Source organism: Archocentrus centrarchus, chromosome 1 (assembly GCF_007364275.1).
Source record: "Archocentrus centrarchus isolate MPI-CPG fArcCen1 chromosome 1, fArcCen1, whole genome shotgun sequence".
Classification (NCBI taxonomy): domain Eukaryota; kingdom Metazoa; phylum Chordata; class Actinopteri; order Cichliformes; family Cichlidae; genus Archocentrus; species Archocentrus centrarchus.
Window position 1 is genome coordinate 4,755,549 of NC_044346.1, and position 24,929 is coordinate 4,780,477.

The following is a 24,929-nucleotide window of genomic DNA, read 5'->3' on the forward strand; positions in this document are numbered from 1 at the left end:
GGCCAAAATACAAAACACTATGTGTGGCAGAGAATTAACACTGCACATCACTCTGAACACACCATCCCCACTGTCAAATATGGTGGTGGCAGCATCATGCTCTGGGGCTGCTTCCCTTCAGCAGGGACAGGGAAGTTGGTCAGAGTTGATGGGAAGATGGATGGAGCCAAATACAGGACGATCTTGGAGGAAAACCTGTTGGAGTCTGCAAAAGACTTGAGACTGGGGCGGAGGTTCACCTTCCAGCAGGACAACGACCCTAAACATAAAGCCAGGGCTACAATGGAACGGTTTCAAACCAAACATATTGATGTGTTAGAACGGCCCAGTCAAAGTCCAGACCTAAACCCAATCGAGAATTCATGGCAAGATCTGAAAACTGCTGTTCACAAATGCTCTCCATCTAACCTGACTGAGTTTGAGCTGTTTTTCAAAGAAGAATGGGCAAAAATTTCAGTCACTAGATGTGCAAAGCTGGTGGAGACACACCCTAAAAGACTTACAGCTGTAACTGCAGCAAAAGGTGGTTCCACAAAGTATTGACTCAGGGGGGCTCAATACTTTTGCGCACCGCACTTTTCAGTTTTTTATTTGTAAAAAAATGTTTTGAATCATGTATAATTTTCTTTCCACTTCACAATTGTATACCACTTTGTGTTGGTCTTTCACATTAAATTCCAGTGAAATATATTTATGTTTGTGGTTGTAATGTGACAAAATATGGAAAAGTTCAAGGGGTATGAATAAATTTGCAAGCCACTGTATCTACTTATTCATCATGAGGAGTGACCTCATTAATAAACTGGCCTGCAGTGCTAAAAGAAGAGTTTTTGAAAATGTTTTATATTCTTCTTAAATTGACCTCATCAGTTGTATAAAGACGGCTCTTTTCTCTTCAGTGATATTTTAAGAAGTTCAAGCTGCATGCAAAGCATTGTGTGAGATTCACTTCCTTATTTCAGTGTGGGGGTTTACAGGCTTCATCTGGTCATGCATGTTAAGTATACATAGAGGAAGGACAGACACATCTACACTAGATTTTTCAACCACTGAAGACGCTGCCTTCAAACATCTTCAACATCTGAAGAAAGTGTGACTGCCATACATTATGTTACATGTTATGTGATCTACGTGCTGATGAGGTTCAAGAGATGAGAGCAGCAATGAGTTCAACTGCAGCAGCGAGTGGAGTCATTCTCTTCCTTCTCTCTCTACCAGGTATTGTTTGTGTCTAATTGTTGATTTATATTTAAAGTTACAGCACTGAACACATTTATAGGAGTACTTTTAGTGAATAAATGCAGATGTACAGTGTGGTGTAAACCCTGCAGATCATCGCTCATCATGACTGAGCTGTTTTTAAGTGGTTTTCACTCCCTCACCATCTGTAGGATGAAGCTGAAAAGAAAAGATGAAAGAAAAGTGGCTTCATTAACTCAGATTATTCACAGACATTAACTGGAGGATGATTTCTGGATGATCACAAATGTAAAAAAAGGTCCTATCATCTGCTCATCACTTTTGTATGAACTGCTTTCTTGTTTCCAGCTCAGCATCGTCGTTGTTTTTGGTGCATTTTTCTAGTTTTTAAATGGTTAAATCAGAAACTCATTGCCAGTTTGATTTTATACTAATTTCCACCTGCAGCAGCACTCTTTGAGGGACATGGAAACAAACTGTGAACACATCCTGCAGACTGATCACCTTCCAAGTTGAGAATTTTTTGCTGTACAATGTAGACAGACAGGAGCAAAGGGTCACAGGTCAGACTCAGTCCCAGGCCGGCTGCAGTCATGTGATGTACAGTTTCCTGTTCACCCACTGAGCCAAAGTGGCACCCCAGCAAGATGGGAACTAAAGTCACTGCCTCAAATATAAATGTCTGTTTCTCACTATATGATGACACTTGGTGATAGTCATCAGTTTGCATTCACACTCTGCAGCAGCCTGACCCCAGACAAGAAAACAACCAAGCAGAGCAAACAGCTGTTTTCATGTTCTGCACCCTTAAAATATATATTGTGTTTTTTAATCCTACTCAGTACAGCTACATCAGGGTGCAGAAGTCTGTTCATTCACACTGTACCTTCAGACCTTTTATGCTGTCTTGTCTCAGCACACAGAAATGCTAACTGCACTGACATGAATAACTGGGTATTGTAACTGTTTCTGTTCATTTTCTTAAGATGAACAATTCAAACATTAGACTGACATCAACAATGGAGGCAACAGTAGAAATGAACTGAATGGATCAACAGACCAGAAAATATACCCTGCTAAAATCCTTAAGACAGTATCCATGATGAGGAACGTCAGGAACAATAAATGTGTGCTGCATATTCTGAGGAAGGGTGCTTGGTGTAAATGAACTTATTCCTAAACAATACATGTTTTTTTATATAATTAATCTGACTGGTTTCTGATGTGCTCTGTGTTACAGTGGTACAGGGTAGGAATGGTTGGTCAGTGGATTACACTTCTACTCAGATCTGTGCTTTAAAAGGATCAACAGTGACCATAGGCTGCTCCTTCACATTCCCATACAGTAAAACTGGTCGTTATACAACTGTAAACAAAAAAGTGTGGTTCATTAAAGGGAATGATTATGACCCTGATGATCTGAAAAGACACTCAGCGTATGCAGGTCGACTGACGTACAGTAATAATCAGAATAGCTGCAATCTGACGATCAGAGACCTGAGAGAGAGCGACTCAGCTGTGTACAAGTTCAGGTTTGAAACAAACAACGGACGTGGAAGTTATACTGGTTCACCTGGAGTCACTCTGACTGTCACAGGTAACACTTTTATTTGGACATCAGCCAAATGTTGTTATGAACATGGCTGTGTGTGTGTTTGCATGGATGTCTGAGTTTCTGCTGTGATTTTATTCTTTCTTCACATAATTAGCTCTTCAGGTACATGTGGGCACTTCATCATATCCTAATTGGGCAGTACTGACATGTCAAAGCAGCTGTCAGCTACGTAATCGTCCCTCCTTCATCTGGTACAAAAATGGACAGAAAATTTATGGCCAAACCAACATGTATTTATACCCAGAAATACCAAATCCTTCAGATAGCTTCTCCTGTGCTGCAAGTGGTCATGAAGCTCTCCCGTCTCCTTCAGTGTGTGAGTTTATTTCAGTAACATAACACCATCTTTCTTCTGTGTTATTGTATGATCTTTACTTTACAATATAAAGTGCCTTGAAGTGACTGTTTGTTGTGATATATAAATAACACTGAATTTAATTGATGGAGTCACTGCAGACATGAATAAAAACAGTCAAACCTCACTGTGACTACTTTCTAAATCTGTCTTAAAGATAATTTTATGTTTCAGGTGTCCGAGGTGATTCATGCAACAGAGTGAATTACAGTAACAGAAACATCTGTGCTTTCAAAGGGTCATCAGTGGATATTTCCTGTACTTACAGCAGTTATTACCAACAAATACAACCAAAATCATGGTTCTATTTTAAACACGATCATATGCAGGCCTCCAAGGACCTGAGAGAAGTCTCCCAGTATGAAGGTCGTGTTGAGGTCGCTGACACAGAGAGAGGACGCTCCACTCTGAGAATCAGAGACCTCAGAGAGAGCGATTCAGCCGAGTATCACTTCAAATTCAAAACACGAACCTTTGAATGGACGAGCAGTTTACCTGGAACAACTCTGACTGTCACAGGTACTGATGAACACACTGATTAATATTTAATCAACTTCATATTCTATTTGTATACTACACTCTACTTTTATTAGTTTTTAAATGTATTTTCTTTTTTTGAGTGATTTCATGTTTAGACATGGAGAGAATTATTATTTTGTCACTAACTCGTCTTTTGACTTCTGAGAATTGTGTTTCCTCTTCTGTCTCCCTCACTGTGAGAGTCTGACTGACAGCTTATTTACTGCTTCTTGTCCCCTGATCAAGATGTTCAGGTCCAAGTCACTGGACGGCGTTTGGATTGTGTCACCAGGTGTAATCCTTACGTTTCATCCTATGTCTGGTACATAAATGGAGAACAAGTGGATGGAGCCAGCTCTGCTTCTTATGAAATATCAAATGAAGACTCATCTGTCTATGAAAACAGCTACTCATGTGCTTTAAAAGGATTTGAGGATTTTCACTCTCCATTAATTTGTGAGTTCACTTTAAATTTGAGATCTAAATAAAAACTTTATTTCTGGATGATTATTGTCATGTTCTTCCTGTTAATAAATCTGTTTTTTTTTTTTAGGTCACAATAATCAGTGGTGCAACAGAGTGAATTACAGTAACAGAAGCATCTGTGCTTTCAAAGGCTCATCAGTGGATATTTCCTGTACTTACAACAGTTATCAACTAATACAATTAAAATCATGGTTCTGTTTTAAACGTGGTTATATGTGGGCCTCCAAGGACCTGAGAGAACTCTCCCAGCATGAAGGTCGTGTTGAGGTCACTGACACAGAGAGAGGACGCTCCACTCTGAGAATCAGAGACCTCAGAGAGAGCGATTCAGCCGAGTATCACTTCAAATTCAAAACACAAAGCTTTGAATGGACGAGCAGTTTACCTGGAACAACTCTGACTGTCACAGGTACTGATGAACAAACTGATTAATATTTAATCAACTTCATATTCTGTTTGTATGCTACACTCTACTTTTATTAGTTTTTAAATGTATTTTCTTTTTTTGAGTGATTTCATGTTTAGACATGGAGAGAATTATTATTTTGTCACTAACTCGTCTTTTTACTTCTGAGAATTGTATTTCCTCTTCTGTCTCCCTCACTGTGAGAGTCTGACTGACAGCTTATTTACTGCTTCTTGTCCCCTGATCAAGATGTTCAGGTCCAAGTCACTGGACGGCGTTTGGATTGTGTCACCAGGTGTAATCCTTACGTTTCATCCTATGTCTGGTACATAAATGGAGAACAAGTGGATGGAGCCAGCTCTGCTTCTTATGAAATATCAAATGAAGACTCATCTGTCTATGAAAACAGCTACTCATGTGCTTTAAAAGGATTTGAGGATTTTCACTCTCCATTAATTTGTGAGTTCACTCTGGGATTTTATCTAAATAAAAACTTTCCTTATGTTAGTTTGTGCCTAACCAAACCAACCTAAACCTAAACCAAAGCCAAATCATATCATCATCTATTATGACCATCGAGGTGGTAATTTTGAACCAGAGATAAGCAGCAGTGTTCTGAGTGCCTGTAGAGGTCTGGTTGCAGATGCAAAGGCTGTCATGTGAAGAGGTAATTTATGCAGCAGGAGATGTTTTTATGATAAAATCTAAACTAATGTTAATTTTTTCTGTTCTAGATGCTCCAAAAGTTGTTTCAGCTGTGGCAAATTACTCTGCTGAGATAGTGGAGGGCAGCTCAGTGACTCTGACCTGTAGCAGTGATGCTAACCCAGCAGCTAATTACACCTGGTACAAAGAACAAACAGTGGTCAGCAGACAACAGCAGGTCTTCATCAGGTCCATGAACTCCTCTGACTCTGGAGAGTATCACTGTACAGCTGAGAATGAGCTGGGTAGGAGGACATCTGAATCCATCTCTGTGGATATGAAATGTGAGTGAAGACAGTTATGTTGGCAGAACTAATAGTTCTCTAATTTTGAGTCCTTAATCTGCTGGATGTATATGTAATAGCGAATCTAATTATTCACTGTAGTAACTCAGCCTTCAGTGTTATTTCCATGGCACACAATCCAAATCCAAGTTTTATTTATAAAGCACATTTAAGAATAACAGAGTTAACCAAAGTGCTGTACATAGGGAAAATAAAAATAAATACTCCTGGAACATATAACACAATATAATCACATAACACAACAAAGCGAACATGTTATTGAGTTCAGTAGAATATTAGTTAAAAGCTCCTGTGGTCATAAAGGAATGTCCAACTATAGTTTTTACCATAATAATGCCAATCACAGACAGTGACAGTATTCTCAGTGGTTTATATTTATTATGATTTTAGCATTTCTTATTCCTGGTTCTTACTTGAATTGATGAGGTGAATAAAGTCATTGAGGCTCATATGAACCCCATTAAGATCTACTGAGACCTGTAATTATGAGTTCTTGAACTTGTTCTTCCAGAGAATTTGATTCTACTGTCAGGAGGCTGAGGGGCAGCCGCCAGTATTTTTATATTACTGCTTCACATTTATTAGGTTGAGCACCAAATTTGAATACACATTTGCTGCATTTTTTTTGTTATAATTGTTTCTACACCTCCTCCAGATGCTCCAAAGCTTCCCTCTGTGTCAGTGAGTCCCTCTGCTGAGATAGTGGAGGGCAGCTCAGTGACTCTGACCTGCAGCAGTGATGCTAACCCAGCAGCTAATTACACCTGGTACAAGGAGAACAAATCACTGTTTCATGGTTCAGTGGGAGAGTACAGTTTCTCCGTCCACTCTAAACACAGTGGGAACTACTTCTGCAAAGCTGAGAATCAACATGGACAGACAAACTCTTCATCTTTGTTCATAGATGTCCAGTGTAAGTAAACGAGTGCTAGTTGCTAATAATTGCTGTATTAGTTGCTGCTAATATACTTTGTCCAAAGTGCATTACCAGCAACTTCAACTGTTCCTTGTGTCTATTGCAAATCTTTGCATGCAAACTGTAGACAGTATAAAACATGGATGCAGCTTCTCTGTCTGAAAAGTGAAGGTGATGCAGATAAGAAAATATCCTGCATTCTGCCTGAAGGTTAAAAGTTGGTGAGGTTGCAAAAATACAAGTGGAGGATCATCTGTGGTTTTGGCACAGTATTTGTGATTGAGTCTTTGCCAGTGAGCAGATGGTTCTATAGTCAGACCCTCCTGTCAGGTCAAGTCCAGTTTTTCTAAACCAAGATGATGATCATGAAAATGTTCATCTCAGGGTTTCAAAATATGACTTTAGAGTAGCTATCTCCATCTTTTATACTATCTATGCTAACATACTAAACTATGATTATGAATGTGGTAAGATCCCAGGTTTGCATCTGCAGGTCAGCTGTGGTCTTTCTGTGTGGAGTTTACATGTTCTCACTGTGTGAGTTCAGGTACTCTCGCTTCTTCACAAGGCAATCAATCTTTGGATGATCAATAATTCGGAATTGGCAGTAGGTGTCAATATGAGTGTGGATGTTGTCTCCTGTGATAGACTGTTTTTGTTTTTTGACACTGAGTCACTAACAGACATTTTCTGTAAATGGATAACCTCAGTGAACAAGATTAATCAGATTAAGACTAACATTACATGCAACACAACAGCTGTGTTTATGTAAACTGTATTTTCAATCTCTGTATTTTCTGGTTTCCAACACTTTTAGTATTTAACCTAGATAAAACAACTGCTTCAGATATTTAAGACTGATCTCCAATATGCTGCAGATGCTCCAAAGCTTCCCTCTGTGTCAGTGAGTGCCTCTGCTGAGATAGTGGAGGGCAGCTCAGTGACTCTGACCTGCAGCAGTGATGCTAACCCAGCAGCTAATTACACCTGGTACAAGGAGGATGAAGACTCACCTAAAGCATCAGGACAGAACTTCACCATCACTGATGTCAGACATGAACACAGTGGGAGTTATTACTGTGAAGCCAAGAACAGAAGAGGACGTCATAACTCCACCTCATGCCAGATTAATATAGCAAGTAAGTCATTAAATTAAACATGTGCGCATTTTTCTGCGCATTATTTCATTAATGCAATAAGATAAGCTTTGCTGCACAGGCCTAGATCAGTTACAGATCAGTTCATTTAGTTTGTTTTAGCTAGTGTCTCAATTAGTTTAAAAAAAAGTTCAGTTAATAAAACTTTATCAGCAGCTGCACCCCCAACTGAGGCTACATGTTACCATATTCTGTACCAGGATGTGAATGCTAGCATGGAAGAAACCGAGGCTACTGCTAAGCCAAAGTCTGCAAACTGCTACATGGCACAAAGCGCTGCAGGTTTAAAATGTGAAAAATAAGAAATGTGATTTCACAAGTGCTAAAATACACACATATCTGTTTAGCCAGTGTTTAACTATGTCTATTTAAAGTGTGCTCATTAATTAGACACAAAATCACTCTTCAGGAGTTGTACTGCAAACTAGAAGGTTTGGTCTGATATGTTTTATGTCCATTCCTAAATGGAGCCCAATTCTTGTAATCCAGTAACTAATTGTGAGCGTTTGGTCACTGTTTCGTAGGTTCAGTGAAATCAGCTGCAGTTGGATCAATCACTGTTCTCTTTTTGACTCTCCTAATCCTCTCTGCAATCATAGTCATTAGGTGAGCAGTTTGGTTTAACTGTTGTAATCAGTGATTAATATTAAATACAATCATTTCTTCAGTGATGTCGTCCAAAGATTCACTGAAATCTTCTTTCTTTGTTCCATGTAGAAAAAGAAGGTCCTTAACACAGTTTTTCTCCAGAGAGAGGCCAAACAGCAAAGTACAGGTAAGGATTAACAGGCCATTTGATAGCCTCAGTATACATTAATGAATTTGAGCAACAGAAAAATAAAACTATCATGAAAGAATTGTGGTTATATCTCTGGCTGTGGCTGCACACAGTCATACAAACTTATCCACTAGGATTGAAACAAACGGAGACAAATAGCAGAGGAACAAAATCCAGGTGCTGTAGCCTAAGATTCAGTTGGTTTTATCATTGTACATCTTACAGGCAGCAAACTAGTAGGACTGTTAAAATGGTACAGTGTGTAGGTGACTGTAGTCTACATTCTTCATTCCCAGCTTTTCCTACTTTATTCACTCAAAGTAAACCTTGTTTTCTACTATGGCTTTCCTTCCCGTCCTCTTCTTGTGTATCCTTCAGTTATCCTTCAGGAGGTCATTCTCACTCACTTTAACACAGTTGTTAGATGATGCTGTCATTCCTTTGTTGGGTATTCTTACCTCTCCAAAGAGTGTGGGATGTCCAACCATTTATTGCTGTTGGATTAATTTGAGGTTAAATATTCTTATTGGTGAAATATTTTCCCCAGCAAAGTGTGTGTCCTGAATATGAGGACCCTTCAGCTGCAGCACAGAGTGCAGCAGCAGAGCAGCAGGAGGACCTTTGCTATGCCAGTGTAAGTTTCTCAAAGAACCAAGACGATCCCGTCTACTCCAACATTAAGCCCACTAAACCCAGCAGGCAAAAAGAAGAGGACGAGGAAGAGGCCGAATACACTCTTGTAAAGTTTAGCAATGGAGCCCAAGGGTGAGTCCCTTTTTAATTTGTCCATCCATCCATCCATCCATCCATTTTCTTCAGCTTATTCTTGTTTTTCTTAATTAATTGTCATACTATTGTGATACTGTTATTACAAGATCTTCATAATTCTGTGTTTTTATCCATCACAGATTAAGAGGTCAACAAGCTGTGGAAGATTCCTCTGCACTGTACAGCACAGTCAACAAAAACTACAGAGTATCAACATGAATCTGTGGCCTTGCCCAGTGTACATGGTGGATGTATTCATAGAGTACAAAAAAATGCAGCTCATAAAATATTGATGAATCACTGATTTGTAGGTGAAACATTCGTGCACTTGGTTTTAGTGTCATTCACTTTACCTGTCAGTGCTGTGGCTCATCAGTATATGCATATTTTCAGTCTTACTTCATTCATCTTCTAATTAGTTAATTCCAAAGCATTACAGCACCTTCAGCACTGATAACTTATTGTTCTGCTCATCTCACAACTCTCAGAGCTTTTGTTTGTCTTTTAAGACTGTGATTTGTTCACCAATGCTTTCACCCTCTGCCACTAATCTGACTGGACTGCACTGACTTGTATGTTCTTAATATAACAATATTTTATTTAATAAAAGGATTCTTAAATAACAAAAAAAATTCAAGTGCTCATTTTACATCATGGGTTTCATTGTTTGTAAGTCAGCAGGTGTATTTTTATATTTCATATTCTAATATTTATTGTTATTTATTAAATAGATCTAAACCTTATGACTTCATTAGGGTTGTTATGAAACAAGAACTGAAAGAAGTGTCTCCTCATCCTCACACCTCTGCCTGGACTATAGGTGAGTGTTCCACAGCTGAGCAGAGTAGCTGTGAAGAGGGAGGCTCAAATATCTCAGCAGATGGCAAAGTAATAATCTGTGCATCCTTTATGTCACATAGCAGTGTCTCTCCAGCTGTTCGGCTGCTTTATGTACTTCATCATACATCTTACAAATTTAAGCAATCTCTGTCCAACTACTGACCAGATCCTCTTCAGTCCTGCTGGGGATCCGAATAAGAGCACGCTTGAGTTTGAAGTTGTTTGGATGAGTGGATCTGTCACTGTGTCATTGTTCTGTGCCTTCTGTCTTCCTCATCTCTCTCATTGTCTTCAGTGTTAGACTGTCTGTCTTAGTTATTTGTCTTTTATTACTGCGGTTTTACTTTCTTATGTGTCTTATTCTAGTTTTATTTCTTGCTATTTCCTCCTCTTTAGTGATTGTCTACCCTGCCCTGACTGTGTTAACCCTCACAAACAGGTGCCACGTTCTGAATTCAACCTAAACCTAATTCTAACCTAAAACTCAGTTTTTAGCTTGGAGCAGGTTTTTGGAGGGGTGTGAGAAAATGAAGGCGAGCCAGAAACTTAGAGGTTTTTTTACGGTGTAAGACAGGTTTTCACAAAGAGAGCTGATCATTTTTTGATCTTTGCACTGCTGTGGAAAAAATTATGTCATGTGTTGTCTGAGTGACTGGGTCTCGAAACCTGAAACCCTCAGTTTGCCTGTTCTGTGTTTAGGGGAAGTCTGTAAACCGTAACAATAAAAATAACCTCGGTTACACACACCGCCAAACATTCACTGCATTAATCCTTGTATCAGCCTTCATACTTTAACTGTTCAATAATTTTAGAGCTTTTCTCTGCTTCCTCGCCTTGATGCATCAAAACAGCAACAAAAAAACACTGAATATTTGTAGCTTCATGAGAGGGAATTAATTTCTACAATTTTGTATGAACCATGGCTGGTTTCTGAATATGCTGAGGAGCAAAAACCAAGAAATTAGAAGTTATATAATCAGTGAAAGTGAAAATAAGCACTCAGAATCCATTGCAGTGGTAAAGTGCAGGTGCCTGACTGCCACAGAGTCAAATGCATTTGTTTTATTGTCTACTCTGCTTTGGGACATGCAGTTTTTTTTTTTACATGCAGCAGTGCTGACAGTGCAACTTTACACAAGAGACTGTGAGAGTTTTGTCACCCTCCAGGACATCTTTAAATAACCAATCAAAAATCACAAACACATCACACCTTAACACCTGTACTGAACCAATCCCATGTATTACATTATATCACATTAAACTCAAATCAGCTGATAAAGAGCAGCGTGACATATCTGCAAAACATCTGCTGATCAAGGAAAGCAAAAAAAAAAAAAATGAAATTGGGCACATTAAATAATATTTCTATTGAATTCTTTTGGCCTCTAAGTAATGCTGTTACCCCCCCATCCATGATAGCATTACAGGGGTGGGGGGCTACGATGCATTGGGGAGTTCATGCAGAGTTTCCATTTCATGTTTTCATGGAATTTGTAGATATTCAAATATTAAGGTCTGATCATACTGCAAAGAGGAAGGAAGCCAGGACAGATTTTAACAGATGTCTTGTGAACACATGGAAATCAAAAAAGTCACAAGTTTTCTTTAAGACCTCGTGAGCTGTGCTATTTATTGCTTTAGATCACTGATTCTGATACACGCCGCTGACCGCCTGACGTTTGCTAACAGAGAGACGAGCAGAACAGCTCACAGCCCGACAGACGCTGTGAGTGGATTTTTTTCATTTTTCTGTGTGTCAGATACTGAACATCATTTAACTACATCTGAGGTTTAGAGTATTTAGGACTTTAATTTAGCTGTAATAATTACCCTCACTTACTGGATCATCAGTATTGTATCACATTATGATGCATCTCGCTAGTATCAGCTTGGACCCTGTTTTGCCTGCAGAACTGCCCTAATTCTTTGTGACACAGATTCAGCAAACTGCTGGAGACATTCCTCAGTGATTTTGGTCCTTATTGACATGATAGCCTCACAGAGTGGCTGCAGATTTGCTGATGTGCGGTTCCACCACATCCCAGAGGCGCTCTGCTGGATTGACATGTGGTGGCTGTAGATGACAGATGAGTGCAGTCATCTCATTTTCATGTTCAAGAAACCAGTTAGAGGTGATCTGAACTTTGTGACGTGGCACATTATTCTGCCTGAAGCAGCCATCAGAAAATAATCATAAAGGGATGGACATGTCCAGCATCAATAATCAGGTAGACTGAGACTCACTGGATCAGATAATGTGTTTCCAATCCAGTGATCTTTTAAAAAATATTTTGTTTATATATATATATGTGAATTAGTTCAGTTCATGCTACATGGTTCTGCCCTTACTCTGCTTTGTCTGTAAAAATAAAATGTTGTCACACTATCAGGACTTGACAGACAGTGAAGAGTTTCACTTCTAAATTTTATCTGTAATTTCACAGCTCAGTGAACACAGACAGGAAACCGAGCAAGCAAACACAGACCACACCTTACTAATCATGAACATGGGTGGGTGTCGAGTACTGGCACCGTTAGCTCAGTAACTATCAAAGTGCATTTTGTGTCAAGTGTTGCTGGATTTATGGCAACATTAAGGATATCATTCTTAGTTTGAGTTTAAAGTTTGATTCATGTATTAAAATATGTATTGTCGAGAAGTGAAGATTAATAACAACAACAACAAATTCTGGCACGTCCAGTGTTGCCATAAACTGAGTGTGATGTGTTTCGGTGCCACACAGATGGACAGAATGGGGACTGATTTATACTTCTACCTTCAGGGATCAGCAGTGGAAATACACTGCAGTACTACACATCCCCACCAATAGTAAATGGCATCAGTACCACACTTGATAAACCCTTCTGGTATAGTTATATGTAGATGAGGGCTGAAGTTGTTTTTATGGGCCTTTGATGCCCTCTAGTGGCTCATACCAAACAGAGCTGATGCAGAGTACTTCCTGACTTGTAATGTGTGTTACTGTATCTTTATTTGTAGCTCACACTCAGTAAATAGATTTAAATGGAACTCTGACCTTTGCCATCAGATGCAATTACTTGAACTACAAAACAGAAACATTTGTCTCAACTTGCAGTGGGAAGCATTAGAGCTGTGTTAGGTGTTCTCGTTATGTTACTTCCTGTTTTATTTTGTTAGTTATGTCTCGTTTATCTGGTATTTAGTTTTACTTCGCCCAGTCTCATTTCCTCGGTTTGCACCTGTGTTGTCCCTGCAGCTGTGTTCATTGTCCTGAGTAGCTCTGTGTGTATTTATACCCTCAGTTTCTTCTGCTTGTTGCTGCGTCATGCTGCTGCTCACTGATGTTTCCTGTGCTCCTGTTGTTCTCTACTGTACATTCTGTTTTATTTTCTGTATATTTTTAGAAGTTCTATTTTATGTTTTAGGAAGTGTGACTTTCTATTACATGACCCTGAAAAGGAGTGGCCCTCCTGTCTCATTGTACATTCTGTATAATGACATTAAAGGCATTCTATTCTATTCTATCATTGCCAAAATGTTTACTTATAAAGAGCAGTGTGCTCCTAATACACTATAAGTGCTATAAGTGTCCCCTGTAGGAGACATTTGATGTTCTAAATATTAGGTGCTGACATGTATTCTAACCTACACACTGTAAACACTCTGGACATACTTACAGAGAAGATGTTTTTTTTTTATCTGTCAGACATCTTGTGTTAAAGCTTTGCTCTCAGCCCTCTGCTGTCTGAGTTTCTCTCACCTCACAAAGTAAACCCACATTAAACCTACAGGTTGAACTGTTCCTGTCAGTCATCACAGGGTCGTGTTAATAAATCGGGCCGAGCTCGTTAAAGAGTGAATAAAAAAATATCATGTTTGTATTTCAAGAGGTTCAGTTTGCATGCAGAGCGTTTCTTCCTTTCAGCGTGGGTGTTTACAGGTATTTATTTGTTCACGCACATTGAGTACAGAGGAAGGAAGACAGTCTAATATCTCTTTAAAGTTTTCCAACCACAGAAAACACACTCTTCAAAGACCACATCCTCAGTAGTTGATGAAGAAACTGCGACAGGCTGGCGTTCAGCATCTGTGGGGCTAATGTGATTTAGGAGACGAGAGGAGCAGCTATGAGTTTAACTGCAGCAGCGAGTGGATTTGTTCTCTTCCTTCTCTCGCTACCAGGTATCGTGTACCTCTACATTTATTTTCTAGATACAGTTACACAACTGACACCAGAGCTGTTTCTAGTTTTCGCGCATCCAACATCTGCAGGTATTGTGTATGTAGTTGCATTTGTTTTCTATTCACAGTTACATTTTTAGTAAGTTTTAGTAAATAAACATAGATGCTGTATAATGTGCTGCAAACACTGCAGATATTATTTGTTTCTATGAATATACGCCTTTAGAAAAAAACCATGAGAGACCTGTTTCCGGGTTTCACTCCCTCGGCACCTGCAGCTCAGCACACTGTTTAAGATTATAAAGCTGCAGTATGTCTGTGTTATGTGGGATAAATAAGGAAATAGCTGATTTATTCATTGTTGTAATGTACTTTCAAAAATCAGTATTTAACTATAGTACTTAAATAAAATGTAATAATTTTAGAAAATTATTTTCTTGCTTTTTTATGCATCACTGAATTTATGAGAGATATTCTAAGGATGAATAATACTATTATATTAATATTAGTCAACCTTGATCAATTTGGCAATTAGTAGAACATTAATTAACACCTATTTAGGATTTCTGTTACCAATCGCTTCAGTGAGTAAAATTTTGCTACTGGTGTTACTCGTATAAATGAACCCACAGAGATCTGCAGCTTTACTGATTTGAGCCTCTCGCCACACTCAGAACATGGCAGCCAGAGAAAAGTCGCTCCATTAACTCACATCTACGGTTTACATGCAGTGTCATTAATAATTATGATGTCTGGATGGCTGAAACAGGTTTCTGTATTAATTTAAACGTGCAGGAAAAACTTTTTGAGAGACAGCGAAGAACAATCCTGAAATATGTGACTCAAGTGACTCAAATAACCCTGGTATAGTTTATTAAAAAAAAAAAAAAATCATAGTCAGTAAAGTTACGTCTTTGTGCACAGCTCATCCCTAACTGCACAGTGTGTGTGAAACTGCACTTTATCTCTTCAGCTTCCTAATATGCACATTTCCAACACGTGGCTGACAACAACACTTGTTAAGTATTTTGCATTTTTGTAAAATTTGAAATATAATGGTCCTTGGTGTAAATCTGGTCTGAACTTCTCCATTCATATACCTCAACAACAGATAAGACTGTTGTTGATCTGATGTGTTCTGTGTTACAGTCATGAAGAGAGTGAACAAGGAGAGGAGCAAGAAGAGCTCTCTCCCATCTTTACCACTGCATTTTATCCCCCAAACTCACCTCTCCCCCTTCATTCATCATAGGCTAGTAGGCACAGAGTGGTGCTTCCAATCCCCCCCCCAGCTGTCCATAATTTCTCACTAGAAACACCTTTAGGGCAGTCTCATCTTAGTACACAAATTTAGCCCCTTACATTATTAAATTGGCTCAGGTGGGACATCAAACCCAAATCTCGGGACACACAGTTCCAGCAACTTGACCTTAAAATTGGCGATACAGTGTCAAAAGTGCACAGTGTATAAAAGTGAGACTCTGAATATGAATGAGTGTGGTTTCACTAAGGGGAAAAAAATGAGGCCCTGAGCCGAGCAGGCCTCAGTCCTTTCCACTCACCTAAAGCATGCAGTGTTCCAGTGTGTGAGTGACAATATAGGTGACAACCAATATAAAATGTGACCATTAATCCAGTGTGTGTGATTAATATGGGTAGTAATAAATGATATAGAATAATGACCGTAAAATACCAATATCAGAGTGATAAAAATATCCAACAAAAGCATGGTTCACTGAAGGGAATGATGATCTGAAAACAGAGGTCGAGTGACGTATGAGTCTTAGTGGGAGTCTTATTGTCTCAGCACACAGAAATGCTAACTGCACTGAGCAGGAATAACTGGGTATTGTAACTGTTTCTGTTCATTTTCTTAAGATGAACAATTCAAACATTAGACTGACATCAACAATGGAGGCAACAGTAGAAATGAACTGAATGGATAAACAGACCAGAAAATATACCCTGCTAAAATCCTTAAGACAGTATCCATGATGAGGAACGTCAGAAACAATAAATGTGTGCTGTATATTCTGAGGAAGGATGCTTGGTGTAAATGAACTTATTCCTAAACAATACATGTTTTTTTTTAATAATTAATCTGACTGGTTTCTGATGTGCTCTGTGTTACAGTGGTACAGGGTCAGAATGGTTGGTCAGTGGATTACACTTCTACTCAGATCTGTGCCTTAAAAGGATCATCAGTGGATATTTCCTGTACTTACAACAGTTATTACAAACAAATAGGATCAACATCCTGGTTCCGTTCTGGTCGTGGATCTGAGGATCTTAGGAAAGTCTCCCAGCATGAAGGTCGTGTTGAGGTCACTGACACAGAGAGAGGACGCTCCACTCTGAGAATCAGAGACCTCAGAGAGAGCGATTCAGCCGAGTATCACTTCAAATTCAAATCACAAAGCTTTGAATGGACGAGCAGTTTACCTGGAACAACTCTGACTGTCACAGGTACTGATGAACACACTGATTAATATTTAATCAACTTCATATTCTGTTTGTATGCTACACTCTACTTTTATTAGTTTTTAAATGTATTTTCTTTTTTTGAGTGATTTCATGTTTAGACATGGAGAGAATTATTATTTTGTCACTAACTCGTGTTTTGACTTCTGAGAATTGTATTTCCTCTTCTGTCTCCCTCACTGTGAGAGTCTGACTGACAGCTTATTTACTGCTTCTTGTCCCCTGATCAAGATGTTCAGGTCCAAGTCACTGGACGGCGTTTGGATTGTGTCACCAGGTGTAATCCTTACGTTTCATCCTATGTCTGGTACATAAATGGAGAACAAGTGGATGGAGCCAGCTCTGCTTCTTATGAAATATCATATGAAGAGTCATCTGACGATGAAAACAGCTACTCATGTGCTTTAAAAGGATTTGAGGATTTTCACTCTCCATTAATTTGTGAGTTCACTCTGGGATTTTATCTAAATAAAAACTTTAACTATGGATGATTATTGGCATGTTCTTCCTGTCAATAAATCTGTTTTTTTTTTTTTTTAAATTAGGTCACAAGAAAATTCAGTGGTGCAACAAAGTGACTTACGACAAGAGAAGCATCTGTGCTTTCAAAGGCTCATCAGTGGACATTTCCTGTACTTACAACAGTTATGACCAACAAATAAAATCAAAATCCTGGTTCCGTTCTGGTCGTGGATCTGAGGATCTTAGGAAAGACTCCCAGTATGAAGGTCGTGTTGAGGTCACTGAAACAATGGTAGGAGGCTCCACTCTGAGAATCAGAGACCTCAGAGAGAGCGATTCAGCCGAGTATCACTTCAAATTCAAAACAGGAAGCTTTGAATGGAAGAATAGTTTACCTGGAACAACTCTGACTGTTGCAGGTACTGATGAACACACTGATTAATATTTCATTCAGGTCGTCTGTTTTAAGGGTGGGTGTATTTATGGTTTGAGTATTTAATCATATCTGATTTCTGTTGTGTTGTCATTTTCAGCTCTGCAGGTGAAGGTGAGCAGAATAATATCAGTCCATCAGTCTCATACTGAGGCAGAGCTCACATGCTTCAGCAGCTGTCGTCCAGATGGTCATCTTTCCTTTGTGTGGTTCAAGAACAATAAAGTTATACTTGAAAAAAATCCTTATCAAGATCGGCTCAATCCTGGAGACATCATCTCCTGTGCTTTCAAAGGATACGAAAATGATCGCTCAGCTCCAGTGTGTAAGTTTTATATAAGATTTGTGTTTTCAGCTCCTCAGTCTTTTTGTTCACCAATATGCTGTTTCAGATATACAGAGTAATTCACAATATTATACAAATAGTTTAAATTCTGTGAGTGTGTTACTATACAAACTGTTTAATGGTTCAGGAATCAGAAGCGTGTACTGACTTAGATTAAGTGCAAAAAGAACGTAGTTATCGTGCTGAAGAGCAGTTTGACTCTGATCTTTCTAAAGTATTGAAATTTTGTTTTATATGTTGTAACTATTAACATAAAAATACACAATGTCCTATGATTAAGTCTAATCTCTTAATAAATAATCATCTAATGTTGAAATTCTCTGTTCCAGATGCTCCAAAGCCTCCCTCTGTGTCAGTGAGTCCCTCTGCTGAGATAGTGGAGGGCAGCTCAGTGACTCTGACCTGCAGCAGTGATGCTAACCCAGCAGCTAATTACACCTGGTACAAGGAGGAAAAACTGATCAGGAGAGGACAGCAGTTCATCTTTGAGTCCATCCAGTCCTCTGACTCTGGAGAGTATTACTGCACCGCTGAGAATGAGCTGGGCAAAAGATCATCTAAGTACATCTCTATCAATGTGAAATGTGAGTGAAGACAGTGTTTTCTTATAATAGCACACAGATGCAGGGGTTTAAACCCTGACACAGTCACAGGCAGTGCTGTTGCTCAAAAAAATACAGTAATGTCATTACACAATACTCACAACTTTTCATTAAAGTAATGCAGTATGTTATTTAATTACTTGCTGGAGAAATTAATTTGCTACATTACTTGTTACATTACTTTCCACTACTCTGTTGACTTGAAATGCACTGCCACACTGATCATAGTTAACAATACAAACCTGAGGCTACAGTTCCACACACCAACACAAAGTCCTCTCCTAATGAGGACCCACAGATGATCTTTCTATTAGTTTTTGCATAAAGTGATTCCACTCTAGAAACTTGTAGCGGTAGAAGCAGAAGCTGCGAGCCTTACTGATCATTACTGCCTTTGTCACCTGTTGAAGGTCAGACTCTGGCTGCTGGGCTGGCATTGGCGTTCACTCGGCTTTATCATCGCTCTGGGTTCTTGGCCAGATGCTTGCAAAGCGCCGACGTTGTGTTAGCAGATAATGCCACTGTTTCTGTCCTGGTTGCCGTTTACACTTTACCATTGTGCTCTCGTCCTTTTGGGCAATAAAAATAAATGTCCTTATCTCTGCTCTAGATCGTGCCACCATTTTCCTCTTCCTGCACAAGAACTGAAACCAGCCTACTGTAGCTCAAGTGTGGAGGAAGAAAAAAACATGCTTGTTTGATGTCAAAAGTAACAGCATGATTGTTACTGTAGTGTAATTACTGAATATAGCACAGTAACCCCTTACATTATTGCAGAAACGCAATGTGATTACAGTAACATGTTATAACAGTCACAGGGGTAGAATAGAGACTATTAACAGAAAAATACACAATGTCCTATGATCAAATCTGATCTCTTAATTAATCTAATTTTAATATTCTCTTCTCTAGATATTCCAAAGCTTGTTTCCTCATTTCCTTCAGTTCCCCCAAAGCTTCCCTCTGTGTCAGTGAGTCCCTCTGCTGAGATAGTGGAGGGCAGCACAGTGACTCTGACCTGCAGCAGTGATGCTAACCCAGCAGCTAAATACACCTGGTACAAGGAGCAAAAACTGATCAGTAGAGACCAGAGTTTAGTCTTCGATTCCATCCAATCCTCTGACTCTGGAGAGTATTACTGCACCGCTGAGGATGAGCTGGGCAAAAGGTCATCTGAGTACATCTCTATCAATGTCAAATGTGAGTGAAGACAGTGTTTTCTTATAATAGCACACAGATGCAGGGGTTCAAACCCTGACACAGTCGCAGGGGCAGAATAGAGGCTTCCTGGCAGAAGATTTCTAGGATTTTACAATCTGCTACTGTATATCATGTATGGATATTCAAAGTTAATGAAAAGGCTTTTGTACTACTTCTCCACATTTTTAGGTTGAGCACCAAATTTGAATACACAATTTTGCTGCATTCAAATCTGATCTCTTGATAAGTAATAATCTACTTTTAATATTCTCTTCTCTAGATATTCCAAAGCTTGTTTCCGCATCTCCTTCAGTTCCCCAAAAGCCTCCCTCTGTGTCAGTGAGTCCCTCTGCTGAGATAGTGGAGGGAAGCTCAGTGACTCTGACCTGCAGCAGTGATGCTAACCCAGCAGCTAAATACACCTGGTACAAGGAGGGTGAAGACTCACCAAAAGCATCAGGAGAGATCTTCACCATCACTGACATCAGACCTGAACACAGTGGGAGTTATTACTGTGAAGCCCAGAACACCAGAGGACGTCAGAACTCCACCTTACAGTTGATTAATATCGCAAGTAAGTCATTAAATTACAAATGTGCCCATTTTTCTGTGCATCATTTCATTAATGCAATTAGATAAGCTTTGCTGCACAGGTCTTTTATACTTTAAAGGCACAGGCCTACATCAGTTACAGATCAGTTCATTTAGTTTGTTTAGGTTTCCTCCTCCCTTATTTACAATTAAAGTTTTCCTGACTCAGGGAATATAGAGAAGCAGTGCTCGGGAGAAAAATCATGACTGTAGACTTTTTGCTTGAGATCGTGGACTTGATTAATTCCACCCTTCACCACGCTCCACCTTCCCCAGAAACAACTACTCCTCTGTCAGAGTCACCTGCTGCTTCCTTACTATCAGAAATCCTGATCAGGGTGGAGTGGCTTAATTTTCAGCCTGTTAGTGCTCACGTGTCCCGACACTGATAGCACACAACATTCCTTTGCTTGCGCAAGCCCAGCAGCTAATTACACCTGGTACAAGGAGGATGAAGACTCACCTAAAGCATCAGGACAGAACTTCACCATCACTGACATCAGACATAGTGACCACAGTGGGAGTTATTACTGTAAAGCACAAAACAGTATAGGACATCACATATCAGAGTCATATTTGATAAGTGTTGCAGGTAAAACATACTCATTAAACTGCCACTTTGCTCTAAATAATCTTTTCCATGAAGTTAAATGAAGGCACAGCCTGACTTTAGTTACAGAACAGGTTATCTAGGTTATTTTGGTATGCTTGAACAACCAGTCTCAGTTACTTAGAGAAATAAAACCTCAGTATAAATACATTACAAATCAGATAATACATTCATAACCTCTGAAAAATTGATGCTGATGCTACCTTTCAGTCTCAGCCTCCATTGTGTCTTTGTTACCTCCAAAACCTTTCAGTTGAGTGAGATCAGAGATCATCATGGTCTTCATCATGAACAATGATTCCTCCTCACTTCTTTGTGAGTGTCCACAGACCCCATATTAGAATATCACACCCACAAGAAAACCTGAGAGATCCACTCATACATTCCTGCATTTCCACAAAGCTCCTGAATAATGATAATGAACAATAATGACATCCAAACATTCTTTCACAAGTAAAACTACCAACTGTGGGATTTAAATCTGTTAACTCCTCTCCAGTCTGATGTTTGATAATCCGTGTCCATGCTGCTTGGGTTGGATATCCTGCTCTGTTTTTTGTTAATAAGCATTATTATTATGTCTTTAATCGCGGTGCTTTTTGTGAATCTCAAAATCAGTCGTTCATTAGAAGATTTTGGTCTGATCTGTTTCATGTTTTAGGTCCATTGCTAAAGGACCCCCTAATCAAGTTATCAGTAAGATATTCTCAGATTTTGGTCATTGTTTCCTAGGCTCACGGAAATCAGCAGCTTTTGCATCAATCACTGTTGTATTTCTGGCTTTCATAATCCTGTCTGGAATCATACTCATCAGGTGAGCAGCTCAGTTATATTGTTGTAATCAGTGATGAATGCAAAATATATTCATTTTTTTAAAGATTTCACCTAGTAATTAATTAAATGTTAATTAATTGTTCTATACAGAAGAAAAAGATGCTTCAAAGCAAACTCATCAATAGAGCGGCCGGACAACACAGCAGAGGTAAGGACGAAGAGGTCAGGTATTAGGAAATACACTTTGATTGATGTAAATGAATGTTGTTGTATGTGTCTGCATACTGTTGTCATACATCGCACAATGAGAGGTTTAAAGTTGGCTGCTGTAATAAAGCCAACAGGGTACAAATGTTATGAATATGGGCCATCTCAGATGAAAGAAAGACAAAACTAAGATGAATGAATGGTGGAGATCTTTGGATGAGTCTGTTGTGTCGTCCTGTGTTGCACAGTGAGAGAACTTTAAACTTAACTATTATAAATAAACTATTATAAATAAATTAAACTTAACTGTTATAAAAGTCTGAGACAAAATCATTACATTGTCAGACATTTATGGCGACCATCTCAGAGTGTGACTGCTGCTGCAGTCTGCATCTACTGAGCAGCCAACAGGAATGCAGCATGAAACGATGTGCTGATCAGCTGATCACCAACAAATGATGGAAGTAAAGGGGCAAAAAATGTTCAGGATGCCAACAATGAAGGAAATCTAATAGAGTTGTCATATGTCTGCCAGCTGTTATCAAGACTGAACCCAGTGTGATGCTGGGAGGCTGTGTCTCAGAAGGTGGGGGAGAGTAAGACGTCCAACCATAATCCTTTACTTTTTATGATTATCCTGCTTTACAGGGCAACACAAATGATTATTACACACTTAGTGCATGGCCGGAACACCATGGCCCTTCAGCTGCAGCACAGAGTACAGCAGCAGAGCAGCAGGATGACGTTTGCTATGCCAGTGTAAGTTTCTTTAAGAAGCAAGAAGAGCCCAACTACTACAACATTATTCCCACTCAGCCCAAAAGACAAAATGAAGATGAAGAAGTGGAAGATGTGGAATACACTCATATCAGATTTAGCAGCACCCAAAGGTGAGTCCCCTTAATTTGTTAAAAGATTGGAAAATGTTCCCTGATGTTCCCCTGATATTTATTTATTTATGTTTTTGGCTGTGACTTTAAGACTTTTTCTTAATGAATGGTCTTAATATTGTGAGATTTTTTTTTGTTTGTTATCTTCATAATGTTGTGTTTTTACCTTTACAGATTAAGACATCATCAGACTGTGGAGTATTCATCAGCAGTGTACGGCACAGTCAACAGAAAGTAGAGTACGACCATGAATGTTTGTCCTCAATGTACATATTTGATGCTTTTATGAGGACACTGCTGTTTACGGGTGTGTTTGCATTTTGATAAAGAATGTTGCAACAGGTGCGTTTGTACAGTGTGCTATTATACTGGACCTGTGGATATGTGTAACATATGTTTAACACTCATTGCTAGTTTCTTAGAAGTTGATCTAGCTTGCACTGAAATATAAACTTAACACAGTGAACAAGAAGCACTTTGAGAGTGCAAACCTCCGCTAAGGCAGCTCAGTCTCTGGCAGCTTTTACTTTGAAGGGATCGTATTGTATTTTGTACATATATATATTCATTTTGTTTTTTTCTTTTTAAACATACTTCAAGGAGTTTGTAGTGCAGTAAAAAGAACTGCAAAGTGCAGACTTTTATTTACCCAGTGGAAATCCATTTTTATATACTCGACATAATTTTGATTATAATTATTTTTTTATATATGGATATAATAAACATGTAGGAATCTTTGTTTTTTGTTAATAAAATCTGTTTAAATATTTAGTAATAAATATGAAGTGAAAAAGAAAACGTTTTATTTTTAATTCAAAAACCTTCTCCTCACATACAAGGTCTTGAATAATCAGGCCCCATCTTATCTTAAAGACCTCATAGTACCGTATCAACAGAGCACTTCTCTCTCAGACTGCTGGATATTTAAGACTAGAATGGGAGGCAGAGCCTTCAGCTTTCAGGCCCCTCTTCTGTGGAACCAGCTCCCAGCTTGGATTCAGGAGACAGACACCCTCTCTATTTTTACAAATAAATGGACTGGTTCTTATACAGGCCTTTAGAACTCTACTTTGGGCACTCAGAACACTTTATACTACCTGCCTCGTTCACCCATTCATAGTGCTTTCTATCTAACATTCACACACATTTATAGTCGGACGGTTGCATCGGAGAGCAAATTGGGGTTTAGTATCTTGCCCACTTTGGCATTCGGTCTGGAACAGCCAGGAATCAAACTGCCAACCTTCCAATTAGTAGGTGACCTCCTCTATCTCCTGGTCTAAAGCCACCCCTCGATTAGGCCTAAAACTTTGCTTTTTGATAAAGCTTATAATTAGGGCTGGATCAGGTGACCCTGAACATCCCTTAGTCAGGGTTCTAGTCAGTGGTTGATGGCCTGGTGCTGCACCATGCTGACGTTGTTTTACGCCGATACTTTGTTATGTCCCAGAGAAAGGCCGACTCTCACAGCCACCTTTCATCCCGGAGCCCTGCTGAGGCTTTTCCTTTACTTTTTATAAACTGACAGATTTCCTCAGGCAGCTAATCGCACCTGTGTGATAAGTCACGTCACCAAATCTAGAAACTCCAGAAAAGACTAAAACTGCTGGTGATTTAAACCTTTGCCTCTAATAAAGTTCCTTCTCTGTGTTGCGGTCTTTATGTCACGTTCTGTCTTCAGGACTTTGCTGTGCAGCGTTTCCTGGTGTGTGATGCAGTGATGCACTGTCAGCTCACCTGTGCAGGTCAAAAGCAGAATCTGCCCATAAGCATCATAATACAGACACTGAACTTTTTAAGAGGCAACGTTACGGAGGAAACTGAAGTTGGTGACGTGCCTTATGACACAGGTGATAATCCTTCAGCTTCATGAAAAGTAAAGGAAAAGTCTCAGCAGGGCTCCGGGATGAAAGGTGGCTGTGTTCACGCAGCTTCTGGGACTGCGTGATCACGCTGTGATTGCCAAAAACAAAACAAAATAAAACAAAACAGACCAGGTCTGCACGCTGCCTTTGCAGCTGTGCTTCTTGCTGATAAACTGGACACACTGCGCAGTTTACGCAGTGTTTTTCTGACTGAAGCATAAAAATTCAGTTTTTACTTGAAAAGTTTGCAAAT

At 39.2% G+C, this 24,929-nt stretch overlaps 1 protein-coding gene across 3 annotated transcripts; it reads left to right on the forward strand.

Moving 5' to 3' along the window:
• Nucleotides 1-931: 931 nt before the first annotated feature.
• Nucleotides 932-23,545, forward strand: LOC115780583 (sialoadhesin-like). 3 transcript variants are annotated; one of them, XM_030729867.1, is made up of 15 exons: nt 936-1,218; nt 2,441-2,797; nt 2,910-3,131; nt 3,345-3,465; nt 16,470-16,681; nt 16,928-17,137; nt 17,242-17,577; nt 17,692-17,916; nt 18,267-18,521; nt 19,452-19,739; nt 20,020-20,313; nt 21,673-21,754; nt 21,865-21,922; nt 22,570-22,811; nt 22,986-23,545. In XM_030729867.1, exons 1-15 carry the CDS (start codon nt 1,116-1,118, stop codon nt 23,047-23,049), a joined length of 3,069 nt encoding a protein of 1,022 aa, XP_030585727.1. In that variant the 5' UTR covers nt 936-1,115; the 3' UTR covers nt 23,050-23,545. The 3 variants fall into 3 exon arrangements, with proteins under 3 accessions (XP_030585712.1, XP_030585719.1, XP_030585727.1); XM_030729852.1 differs by lacking the exons at nt 16,470-16,681; nt 16,928-17,137; nt 17,242-17,577; ... (6 more) ...; nt 22,570-22,811; nt 22,986-23,545 and adding exons at nt 3,936-4,145; nt 4,243-4,584; nt 4,825-5,040; ... (5 more) ...; nt 8,990-9,207; nt 9,351-9,805 and having other exon boundaries at nt 932-1,218; nt 3,345-3,689; XM_030729859.1 differs by lacking the exons at nt 16,470-16,681; nt 16,928-17,137; nt 17,242-17,577; ... (6 more) ...; nt 22,570-22,811; nt 22,986-23,545 and adding exons at nt 3,936-4,145; nt 4,243-4,584; nt 4,831-5,040; ... (5 more) ...; nt 8,990-9,207; nt 9,351-9,805 and having other exon boundaries at nt 932-1,218; nt 3,345-3,689.
• Nucleotides 23,546-24,929: the final 1,384 nt, after the last annotated feature.